Source organism: Gallus gallus, chromosome 11 (assembly GCF_016699485.2).
Source record: "Gallus gallus isolate bGalGal1 chromosome 11, bGalGal1.mat.broiler.GRCg7b, whole genome shotgun sequence".
NCBI lineage: Eukaryota > Metazoa > Chordata > Aves > Galliformes > Phasianidae > Gallus > Gallus gallus.
Window position 1 is genome coordinate 33,883 of NC_052542.1, and position 12,075 is coordinate 45,957.

General features: G+C 36.5%; 1 protein-coding gene across 4 annotated transcripts in view; it reads right to left on the reverse strand.

The window, feature by feature from the left end:
- Nucleotides 1-5,579: 5,579 nt before the first annotated feature.
- LOC415616 (ras GTPase-activating-like protein IQGAP1-like) overlaps nt 5,580-12,075 on the reverse strand; it is a 106,692-nt gene continuing 100,196 nt past the window's right edge. For all 4 annotated transcript variants that reach the window (XM_046899567.1, XM_040645961.2, XM_046899568.1 and 1 more), the window contains one exon: nt 5,580-9,733. In XM_046899567.1, the coding sequence (XP_046755523.1) occupies nt 6,927-7,934 (1,008 nt within the window). In that variant the 5' untranslated portion in view covers nt 7,935-9,733 and the 3' untranslated portion in view covers nt 5,580-6,926. The remainder of the gene's footprint in view (nt 9,734-12,075) is intronic.

Sequence of the window (12,075 nt, forward strand, 5' to 3'; positions counted from 1 at the left end):
TAATTCCACCCCTGAGGGGAACAACAACAAAAAAAAGTCAAACCACTGAATGCATGGTTTGCTGTCACTCAAACACAGGAACATCAGATACAGCTTCACAATTTCCTGAAACAAATATTGTTTGAGCTCAACCAGAGAAAACCAGCTCAAATTTCTGTAAACTTGTACGTATACTTCCAAGAATCATTTATACTTTTAAGAGCCATTTACTTGTTCTTTGTTTTATATAATAAAAGGAGTTAGTTTGGTCACACTATTTTCTATTTCCAATGTATATATATTTAATAAAACATAACCTACATGCAGCGGATGATATCTTACAATTTGAAGTGCAGGCTCTACTGCAGTGAGGGTCTAAAGTTGCCATCTCTTGGCTGTATCAATATACCCTTATTAGCCAGCAGAAGTATTGATGTAACACCCAGCGAATGAAGTACTATAAGCTGACTCTCACTGTGTATATGCAAAAACTCTGAATAAAAATGTTTCTTTTCTTTTCCTGTTAGTGTTTGTGCCCATTTGAAAGCTGTAATATTAAATTTTTCTTGGTATATCCTCTGTCTACAAAAATTTGCCCAACTTAAACCATTATTTAAAATAGCAGTTGAGGCTTACAGGCGTTATGCTATATTTCTTCTTTGATGTCTTCATTGTTGCTGAGACTCTACCACAAGTACATATGAAGTCCTTAACGACCTTAATTAGTCTCCAGATGAGAGTTCAGTCCCATAGACCCTGCCTGCAGGCCCAGGAGCCCGCACAAACTCAGGCCTGGACATTCGCTCCCTGCCTGAGCTCTGCTGGCAGAGTGCCTGTTTTTCAGCTCTGCTGCAATTATGCTTGTGTTTGGCTGTGTACCTTGTTGACCCAGGCTCTGACCCATGGGTAGGCTTCTTGGCTTGGCCTTGGCCCTGACTAATCACTGCAATTCTGCTTTGTGATTATTGGGCTGTATTTGACCCTTGACAGACCTGACCCTGAACCTTATGTATATATATTGACTTCCTAGCTTGACCCTTGAACTGACCCTGTCTGGATAACAATGAATAACAGGAGCATCAAGTGAACCCACAGAGACTGAACATCTTGGTTTCCAGTCTTAGTTTTGCCTTCACAGTAAGAGTGAAATTAAGCTGTGTAGTACAGAACGGTAATAATGCTATTTCTTTAGTGTAACGTACAAGGCAAGTCTTAGTGTGGAGTATGTATTTAAAGTGGACAAGGGTCGAACCATTGAATGTATGAACTCTTTTTCCTCAAAGAGCCATAAGAAATTCTTCAGCAAAATCAGCTTCATAAGATTTTGATCTTTTAAAAAGTAGAATTAGCCTATTAGTGCAATGCTATTCAGTGTGACAAATGTAAGAGGATTAAGCAAAGCCTTGTTCGTAGACATTCTAAAATCATTATATTCAGAAACTAAACGCTGCAACAGAGAAAAAAAGGAAAGTGAAATCAAATCTTGATTGTTTTCCACTTTACTCGTAATGCTTCATCCTTTTTCTTAAGAGTGAAACTTCTGGTTTCTCTTGTCATGGACACCTTCAAGACCGCAAAAACTATTCCTAACTTTATCACAGTGAACTAAAGACCCTTTGAAACTTCCTGGGAACACCTTAGAATAACACAGAGCTTAGAATTCAGTACCCTTGTTAGGGATGAAATGTGAGCTACTTGAATTCAAGAGTTTGGTTCTAGCTCAACGTGCTTATTAATTATTTGTTTTCAACACAGGTTTTTCAAAATGGCATTTCTTGAGGAAATAGTATTCTACCAAAAGTTCTTAACCAGCTTAACTTGTGCAGTGCTTGAAATAAATGTGGACTTGAGTTCCTGGAGAGTAAGAGACGAAACAACTACATCACTCTGAAATGAATGGGACTTGGATGCTTAATATAGCATTGTGGATTTTGCAAATCTTTCTGCCTCAGTGACCTGAGTCTAAAAATGCAGTTTACAGCCAAAACAATGGATGAAGTCCTGAAACAATGGACGAAGTCCCTCACCAGCTCTATCAGAGACTTTTCAATATAAAATTAGGCCCAATTTTCCAAATAAGAGCCACATGGTGGCAGAAGAGAACAAGAAATGTAGAAAGATTGTTATGCTGAATGCTTGTTTTAAATATGTAACACTTTTCAATTCTAAAGCACAGCTGAAGGTTCCTGGCTGTATTTTAAAATTGAATGGACATGAGTGTAATTCACTAGTGACAGTGTAATTCATTAGTGACAACGTTTTAAAAACAGCCTCAGCTTTGAAGTTTCTGAAGGTAATTCTACTGTGAATGCTAACATTGCAATAACAATTCAGCTTATGTAGTATAGTTAGGATATGGAACATGCACTATGTTTATAGATTGTCCATACTGCCTCACCTTATCACAATATGAGGTGTCTGATAGCTGTTTTCCAATTGCCATTCTTAATTTCTACTCAATTGACAATACAGTGAATTTTGCAGTTCTAGAAGACATAATCTTAACTCTTACAGTTGTGGCTACTTAATCTCTACTGGAAGACCTTATAGCATCCTTTCCATTAACTCCATCTCTTAAATGATTGACAATTTACACATTCCATAAAAATAGCTTTCTTTTGATCCAAAACTTTTCATTTATTTTAACCTAAATTAATGCAGTTAAAAATACTGAATCCTTCCTAAGAACCACCACCATAACTTTTAAAATAACTAATATAAGGCAAAAGAAAACATTAAAGAATGAAACAGGATATGGAGTCTATTATCCCTCAACCTATCAGTACAAGAATTTTTTTAGTACTTTTCTTAGTAATTGTGTTGTAAAGTTTCTGAAACCTTAGAGGCCATCACATCCTCGTCATACCCAATTCATAATGTTAACAGGAGCAGTGCAAGCCACTCACTCTGTCAGCAGAGAGCGTTATGACTTCATACTGCATTTTACAGCAATATTTTTCTTTAACCTATGAACAAACAGTAGAGATCAAACTGAGTTTTCAGATAAAGAACATTTTTAGTTATTACTTGACCTGACAAGAAAGCACTTAGAAAAACCTAGAACTGCCTTGCAACAGAAGTTACTTCACTTCCTTCTCTGTTCTTGTATGCTTAGCTTCCACAGTCAAACTTCTCAGTTTCATTCTAAGAACATATGCTTCTTTAATGTGAATCTTTAATTGACTTATCTCTTTCACTTTTCCTCTCCAAATAGATCAAAAGCTTTCTTACTCTTCTTCCCTTACCCATATACACAGGAAAGGAAGCAATGCAACAGCTGTAGGACATAAAGACAGAGAAAAACTTCACCACTGTTAATATTCTCTAATTTTGCATCTTCTCAAGTACTTAATATTGATCAGGCTCTTGCTTGCATGTGAGAGATTCTGCAGTGTCCATGGTACTTGTTCTCTTCTAGGGTCTTTTACTTCTTTCACTCAAGTCCTGCATACAATTCTTTAAGTCTTGTTAATAGTAACCCTAATAGAGTTCCATAACTGTTCTCTTAACTGTCTTTCAGATATCTCTTAACTTTTTCTCTGCTTCTTCCTGTTGAATGTGCTGCTGATTTGATTAAAGAAACAAAATTCTTTATTTAGAATAATGCAGCTGCCAGTTTTCTGCCTCCAAACAAGGACCTTCCATTTCTTTTGTCACAAAACTCCACAGAACTCCACTGTTTTAATCCACACCTCTGTAACAACTATTTTACCATGATGTTTACAGAAAACAATAAAAGGCAATAAAAGTAAGGCCTTTGAGACCTGTTTTATGCTTGTTGTATATTGGCTACGCATGAACTAAAAATACCTAAGGCTGTCCTTCAATCCTGTTAGTATATGATGAATTCCCTTTATGCAGCATGACCCTACTACAGTATATGTAATAAATTCCTGCTGTATACCCACGGAACGTTCATCTGGCTGGGTAAGATTTAAGTTAGAGCTTAATGTTAGAAGATCATTATTTTTTACAAACAAATGAGAAGTTCAAAGCACCCGGAATCTTTTTTTTTTTTTTTTTTTTTTTACCTCCCAGTACACAGTGTTCTGAGCAGTGTTGCATTGATTCCACGTAATGTTCCGTGCACTTCAGTGTAAGCTGAGGTGATTTGACTCAGGTGACTGAAGTCACCCCCACTTAGCTCAGCCTTTCTTCTTGCTGTGTCATGAGAAATGCTGGACACTGAAACCACAGAGACAGGCTTCATAAACAAGGACCACAGAATTGGGAAGTAAGAAAAACAAGAGGAACTTAAGCAAGATGAAACCTCATTTTTCTCAGACAGAATTAGGAATATCTGAGTTACCACTGAGTTATCTGACTTTACAAGTAAGACTGTTCTTGTCTCCGAGTCACTGCTTGGAACTGTTTGGAATCAAGGGAAGTGTTCGATATCAGCCTCCCAATATAATCTACAGAAGGAACATATAATGTAGGCAACAGGAGTCATGAAGTATCACCATCATAAGATGCAGTATTTTGCACCAGATCTATGCCAGGTTTTAGGTTTGGCTGGAATTCAGTATTTTAAGACAAGAATATCCAATGTCCACTGGCTGAATGGCCCTGTTTTAGCATGCCTGTAGTTCTGTCAGACCTCACATTAGTATAGATGGAGTGGTAAATGTTGCAGCATTAACAGGCCTGTTGTATACCTTTAGAAGGAAGAAGCAGTCAACCATGTCATCAGCTTATATGTCTACATCAGCTCTTGTGGATCCACTTATGTTACAGCTCTGTTGCCAAAATATTACATCAGTGTCTCTTTATCTGTGCAAACCAGTGTTTGCAAGAATTAGCTCCATCTGCTTTGTAGAAAGGTGAAATTAGTCAAGGCTGCTGGTTTAGCATCCTTTACTGCAGTAGGCAGTACTGCACAAACTATGTATCTGGTCCCTAATCTCTTTATAGTTCATCCTGGGTTGGACATAAGGCATTTAACATGCAGTAAATGCACCTGGAAGGCTTCCTGAACAGCAAATGGCACCAGAAGAGATAGATGATTCACACACAATGATGATTAAAGGGCTTAGCCCATTTCCTAGGATTGATGATGACTAGATACAGGACAGACTGATAGAAAATTCCACTGAGGTAGTTTGTACTGAATTTTATCTCAGTTTTTTCCCAGCTGTAAATTGTGAAGTGCTTGGTTTCCTGTGGCCCAGGACACTAACTAAGTTACACTATTTTGGGGCTTATTATCCCTTCATCAGTTCTGTTGTTATTGAATAGAGTAACTGCTATCTCAAAATTGTATTAGGAAATACATCTTTGGTTTTTTATACAGTAGATAACTAAAGTTGCTACCATTATTGCAAGGTACTGCTATATTTAGTATGCTAGCAGCAATTAAGGAATAATTATTGAGGTGAAAAAAGTGGTAGTTTCATTGGATTAAGTTTAAAGGGATTTCATCATCTTCTCACTCTGCTGTAAACAAAGTCCTGATTTTCTCTCTTTTAATCTCAGTGAAGGAGTCCAACTGATGGAAAGTCAGTGGTGTGGGAAAGTATGGTGTGGGCTTCCTTTTCACTGAGAAGAAAACAGAAAGCAGGAATAACAAATGCATATGCAAAATGATTAGAAATATTCTATTAACATATAAGGATTTTATTTCCCTGTGTTATTCCAGTTCACAAGCTAAATTGACATAACTCAAATTTCCACATCTGTTATATAATTAGCTCTTGAAAATGAAGTTCTAGTTAGTCCTTCACAATTTCTTTGTAAATATGAGTTACAAAACTATTTGCAGCTGTCCAAAACACAATCTGCAGGATATAACAATATTAAGATATTAACAGTAAATCTTAGTAGTCAGTAGTTATCTTCATCTTATTACAAATCATTGGTTAAAAAAACAAGCACAAGTAAGTATAAAAAATGTCAAGCACAGAAGAAATTAAAAATACTTGTTGAAAGCAAACATTTGATGCCATGCAGTCTTTTCACAGTGAGTTTGCATGCACAAAACAAAAATAAGTTCCTCAAAAGTCCTAATTTATTTGTTTATTTAAAGCAAGTTCTGCTCTTTTCTAGAATAGAAAAAAACAAGCTTTTATGTGCAAGGTGAAATTCTTAGGATGTTAGGTACTTTGTACTACTGCCATAACATTCTTGCATGCAAAAAAATCTCAGCAGTGTCTCCTTCCCAAACAGTAGGCTTTGATTAAATTCCTCCAGACCTTGAACAGACATCTTGTGAGCTTAACTGAGTCAAACCATTTGAGAATACTCATAGTATAAATATTAGATATATTCATAGTTTAGTTGCTACTAAAGTATGCAACATACTCTAGATCAAATATAGCATGAGGTCTGTAACTGTAATGAAACACAGATTTCTTGTACCTTCTTCTGAAAGCGCATGCCATACCTAATACTTAACGTAAGATTCTTCTGTAAATGAAGTTGTGTAAACAACCCCTGTTACTTTTAAACCTAAATGAAGTCCTGTATAAAAGTAGCTCTGTTTTCCATCTACCCACAAATGTTATGTGTCGTTAATAATCTTGAAATCCATTCTTACCCCTAATAAGAATCCAAGCTTGCTCACTTAGAACTTCAGATTATATATATGGGGACTTTTTGACCACTTCAGGTTTTGCTCCACAAAACAATTAAGTTTTAAATTTCCAAATTTTGTTTTCCATGTAAATGTTGTTTGTTTTCTACATTTTTTCTAAAAATCACAACTCTACTGCAGAGTAAAAATATTGCATTCCTTGCACTTCAAACTTTCAGCCACCTTGATGAGGTTCTCAGCATCACTGAGGTGCTTGATTTTGTGACGTGGATACCAGCTTAGGAACCAAACAGGGTTGTTACTGACAACTCTTTTAAAACATACAGAACTGTAATAACATTTACTTGTCTCTAGATGTAAGAACTACTGAGTGGATGCCCCAGAATCCCATTATTTACTAAGCTTATGTTCTTTGTTAGAGATTTTCCATGCCTACTGAAACAGTCTCTTGTTTGGCTACAGAATGACTCTTTTTCTTGTCTTCGTCTGTTACAGTCTGACTCATCTGTTCAAAGAGCTTTGATATCTTGGCAATTCTCAGGTGATTCTGAAATTTTCGTGCAGCAAAAGCATAAAGTAGAGGGTTAATGCAGCTACTGACAAACACAAGTGCTCCAGAAATATACTCTCCTACGTCTACAATTTTTTCCAGAGTCAAATACGTTTCCTCAGAGTGCTCTATCTCAATTGAAATAATATCTAGGATGTTGAAAAGATGATGAGGAAACCAGCATAAAATGAATGCCACCACAATGCTGGTAATGAGCCGTTCTGATCGCTGCTTCGATTGGTAAGTCATTTTGCTTATTCTTTTTGCAACACACACATAAGAGATGCATATAATTAAAAAAGGAATTATGAAACCTGCAAGAGTTTCCAGCAAAAGATACGACACTTTCTGTTTAGTAGAAGAGTAGTTGCGACACGTGCATTGCTGTCCACCGTTGATTTCGTCTGTCTCTTGAAATGGAATGATAGAAATACCAAAAGCTACAGACAGGAACCAAATGAGGACCATGATTAAAGAAGTCTTCTCCTTCGTTTTGTATCTCTGAACAGCAAAAGGGTAAAACACAGCCATTAATCTCTCCAGGCTCAGTGCTGTAATCAGAAATATACTAGCATACATGCTGCAGTAAATAACAAAGACCAGTATTTTGCAGAAGATGATTCCAAAAACCCATGAGTCAGCAAAGGAGTAAATCCAGATAGGCAAAGTAATCAGTACGAGGATATCTGCAATGGCCAGGTTCAAGATCAGCAGGACTGAAGGAGACATTTGCTTCATTTTAGTACAAACAGTCCAGATGACAATGCAATTTCCAGGAGTCCCAATAATAAATGACAAGCTCAGTATCATGCAAACTACCAGCTTCACGGTGTTCCATGTCATGTGGGTACTGGTTTCCTCAGCTTGACTCATTCTGGATATTCTTCAGACCTTTTTGGAAGGCAATATCCTTGGCACCTTGCGCTCTGCTTTTATTCTGACCATGCAAGAAAGCAAACTTGGAGAAACTTCCCTAACTGATACTATGTAGTCTAGTAAGGCATGTGACCTCACATCCTAAAGCTCACAAACATCAGACCGCATACGTTTCTTCTGTTTAGGAAAACAGTATGCATTTTTGCATACAAAGCAAAAATAGAATACAGCGTTGTGCCTGGCTTTCCTCTTAATTACACATCCACCACACCTAGCAGATTTTACAGCATGGAGATGGTTTTTTGGAAGTCTCCCTTTTTAAAAAAGCTTGCTACTTGGTTAAGGCTGCCTGTGAGGAGAGCGAGGAGAAAGAAACCTTCTTATGCTTTTGTTTATGTGAATAGCTGGACATTTTATAAAGAAGAAAAAGTCAGAAGAGTGGCAGATAAACCACAAATGTGCATCAGATGTTTGATATGAAATTCCGTTCTAAAGCATGAAAAATTATAGTACTCTCTGTCTTCAAGTAATCTCTTTTCTAAAAATTCAGGAGAGAACTGTTGATTGTGCTTTAGAAACATGCTGATATGAAGAAACCAGCCTTTGCAGTGAGAAGTGCAATAAAGTGAGAGGTAGTTGTTTTTCTTATGTTCTTCAACCAAACAAAACCACCAGAGTAGTCTGCATATAGGGTTAGGAGGAAACAGTCTGCTTCTCAGAAAACATATGATTTCATTGTCCTGCTGTGCCATCAATATGCCATGACATAACCCCCTAGAAAACTCGGTACTTAATGCAGTATTCAAATATTTTGTGAATCAGAAGTTCTTCACTGTCTAACCAAAGAATATCTAAGTACTACTTTGTTACTATGATGTCAGAACGTTTTATTTTAAAGTCTGGGTCCAAATAATTAAAGGAGGAACTAAAAGAGCAGCACCAACAAAAAGAGGCAAGTCACAGAAGTGAAACCAGAATGGGATTTTCTGTAAAATAAGCACCGAAACAAGGAATTATGCATACTGTGCTCTATTTAAGACTGTGATACAGATTATTTCCTTAAATATTGAGGTAGAATTTTACAAACCTGGCAAATACAGTGTACAACATAAAGAAATACCTTCCAGAATGGAAAATGGATTGCAACACCTCCTCCCAGTGCCAATCAGCTTAGCTGTTTTCGATCTCGTAAGAGTATAATGAGATCAACAGCAAATCTAAGAGTAACTCCACTGAAATCAAGAATTACTTTATCAAAATACCGTGTGAGATTTTAATTTGGATTTCACATAATGCAGTTCCTTTTATTTTTAACTGCATTTATCACACATTGGGTAGAGAAAAACACAAAGCAACTGTTCGTATTCTAAAGGGAATTTCTGAAAACCAAGCTTAAAAATCCACCAGTGGGAGGAAGTGCTGGGCAGTATCTCTTCTTCTAATGAAATCAATGTTAAGCATCTCATTATTTCTCCAGAAGTAACTTTGGACGGGCCTTTTATTTTCTTATTGCCAGTGTATATCTATTCTGTACTACATTGCAGACACTTACTATTATAAAAAACATTTAAGGTGAGATGCTGAATATCTCTGTAAGATTTTCCTCTTCAGAAATTTCCATTGGGTGCAGTTGTTTGTACAGATATTGACTGGTAGCAGCATTGGTATAGCTCCAATCCAGTGATGTGTGGATCTGGTTCTACTTCTGAAGCACCTGTCCTTACATTTTTCAGAAACATGTTTCTTCCACTTCATTTGAACCTTGCCTTCCAAGTGGTTTTTGCCTTCATCTGTATCTTTAATTTAAACAAGAAAGCAGATGAATCATGGAATTGCAGCAACAGGCTGAGATTTCTCTTTCAAAAAATATCCAAGACAGGTGAAATGCTGAGATTTCCTGATTATCATTCTGAAGGCAGGCTTTTAGATTAAGTAACACAGATATTAGGGTTAACATTAGATGAAGACCATGTTTTTTTAAGAGCTCTTTGTGGTTGTTAGATCACTACGAAAATTTCAGACTCATCTTAAGATGTCTCCAAATGTTCTCTAAAAGCCAAACTGTTATTTTTTAAATTTACCCAAGTAGAACACAAACCTTTGGAAAATGTAACATACTTCTAATAGCAGTGTAATATGTTTAAAAACATACTAAACACAACAGTGGTTAAACACATCATAAGTGTAGCCATTCCAGTGACCAAATGTGGTGGGATTTTTAATGTATGAACATAGAGCTGGACTTCTGCTCTCATAAACTTGGTCTAATTGTTTTAACAGCAGTGAGTTTAGGCTGCATTTCTGTATATAAAAAAAGTCTAAGTATGATTTTGTGTGTGTGTGCACGCATATTCTACACTGTTTCTATATGTGGTGCAACAGCAGAGCCATCAGCATGGGAAACATTAAGTGTGTTACTTTTTGGTTTGAAAATAACTTCTGAAAACATTCAAAATCTAAGAAAGTCTGTGGTATTACTATGAAAAATTCTGAATTGAATTTGCAGTGTTTTTAGTTTAAGGGAGATGCTTCATTCATCCTTCAAATTGTTTGGTTTTCTTTCTAAGCGTGTGTTTCCCTCTGGTGGATAGTTTGCAGTTTGCATCACCACGGAGCACTTTCAGACTGCTAATGGTTTTGGACCAATGATAATTGGTTAATGACAATTTATATTTCCATCGTTTGCATGTTTTTTCTTATAATTTCACTCCCAGAACTTTTTAACCGCACTCTCTGGCCTCTTCTCAGAGCACATCCTTCCTCCCATCCAGTAAAAGCATCTCTGTAACAACTTGCAGAGTAGCTGATGCATGGGAAATTCGTATCACATGTAACTGATATGAATAACTGTCCCAGAAAGACTTTTACAATTCTCTCCAACTGTTTTCTTCAGAACGACCCACTGGATATTCAGCTTTAGAGTAACTGACGATTAATTAGTACCAACTATCATGTATCTGCTGAATGCTGGAAAGCGATGCTAGTAATCTTGTTTGTCTGCTGATCCTGAAGGAAGTTGCTAGTCCAAATATTTTAGTTCTTCAGCCATTGAAAGAAGATAGTATTTGTATGATAGACATAGCTGTCTCACAACAAACCCAGATAAATGGTATTATAAATGGCTGTGTGAAGCTCACACATTACTTGATCAGAAAACTAAGGGCCAGTCCATCTTCTAAGCTAGGGTAAGTTGATACCATTTGCTAGTGAAAAGCTGCTGTAAACGTTGCTTTCTTGCTTTACTGATTACAGAAGGGTCTCCTATATACATGTGATGCACACAGCAGCTAATAACATCTTTGCTCTGTAACTATTACAAAGGACAATGTAGTACCCTTTATAGTTTCCCTGTACAAATCACAGTACAGGGAAAGACATACTAGACATTTCTGAATTCTTGCAAACACTGTCTGCAATAGCTTGTGATGTAGCAAATACAACTGAGAATATTCTCGGTGCTTTCTCATCACTGGGAAAATACCTAAATGAAGAGCTACCCAGGGATCAACTCCAGAATGTAATAAAAGGTTTGTACCTTGCACTATTAATAGAAAGTTAGCAACATTCTCTGCTGTGTTGTTAACTGGCTTTCTAATAATGATATTACAAAATAATGTGTCCATACCTAGCTCAGTAGCCAATAGCATTAGTTCTGTATGACTGGACAGAGAAAAGAATTCCTGTGTATTGCATTCAGGAAAGCTGCTGTAGAACTCGTGATAGGCGGAGTGCTTATAAAGGCACACTGTACGTGCAGCCACACATGCTTACATGAGAGTACCTTTCTTACTATAACAGAATGACTGTGAACAATCAGATTAGCAGTTGTGAAACTATTAAAGTATATGTTGAAACACTGCCCTTGTACAACCAGACATACTAGACCCGTGAGAGTAGAGGTGTTAATTAAGATCGTGGAGATCTATATTTATAATTCTGAATACAAGCGGGAATATGAATAAAAACTATATAGAGATTTTTGAAAAACTTTAACAATTTCTTTTTTCAACATTATGAAATAGTACATTATTCAGAGTGCAAGCTTTAAAACAGTAAATGTATAAATTTCTTACAGCTGAAGGTGAGAACTTGGCTTGTATTTACATTAGCTGTCAATAAGTTGCTATTTGTATGTACA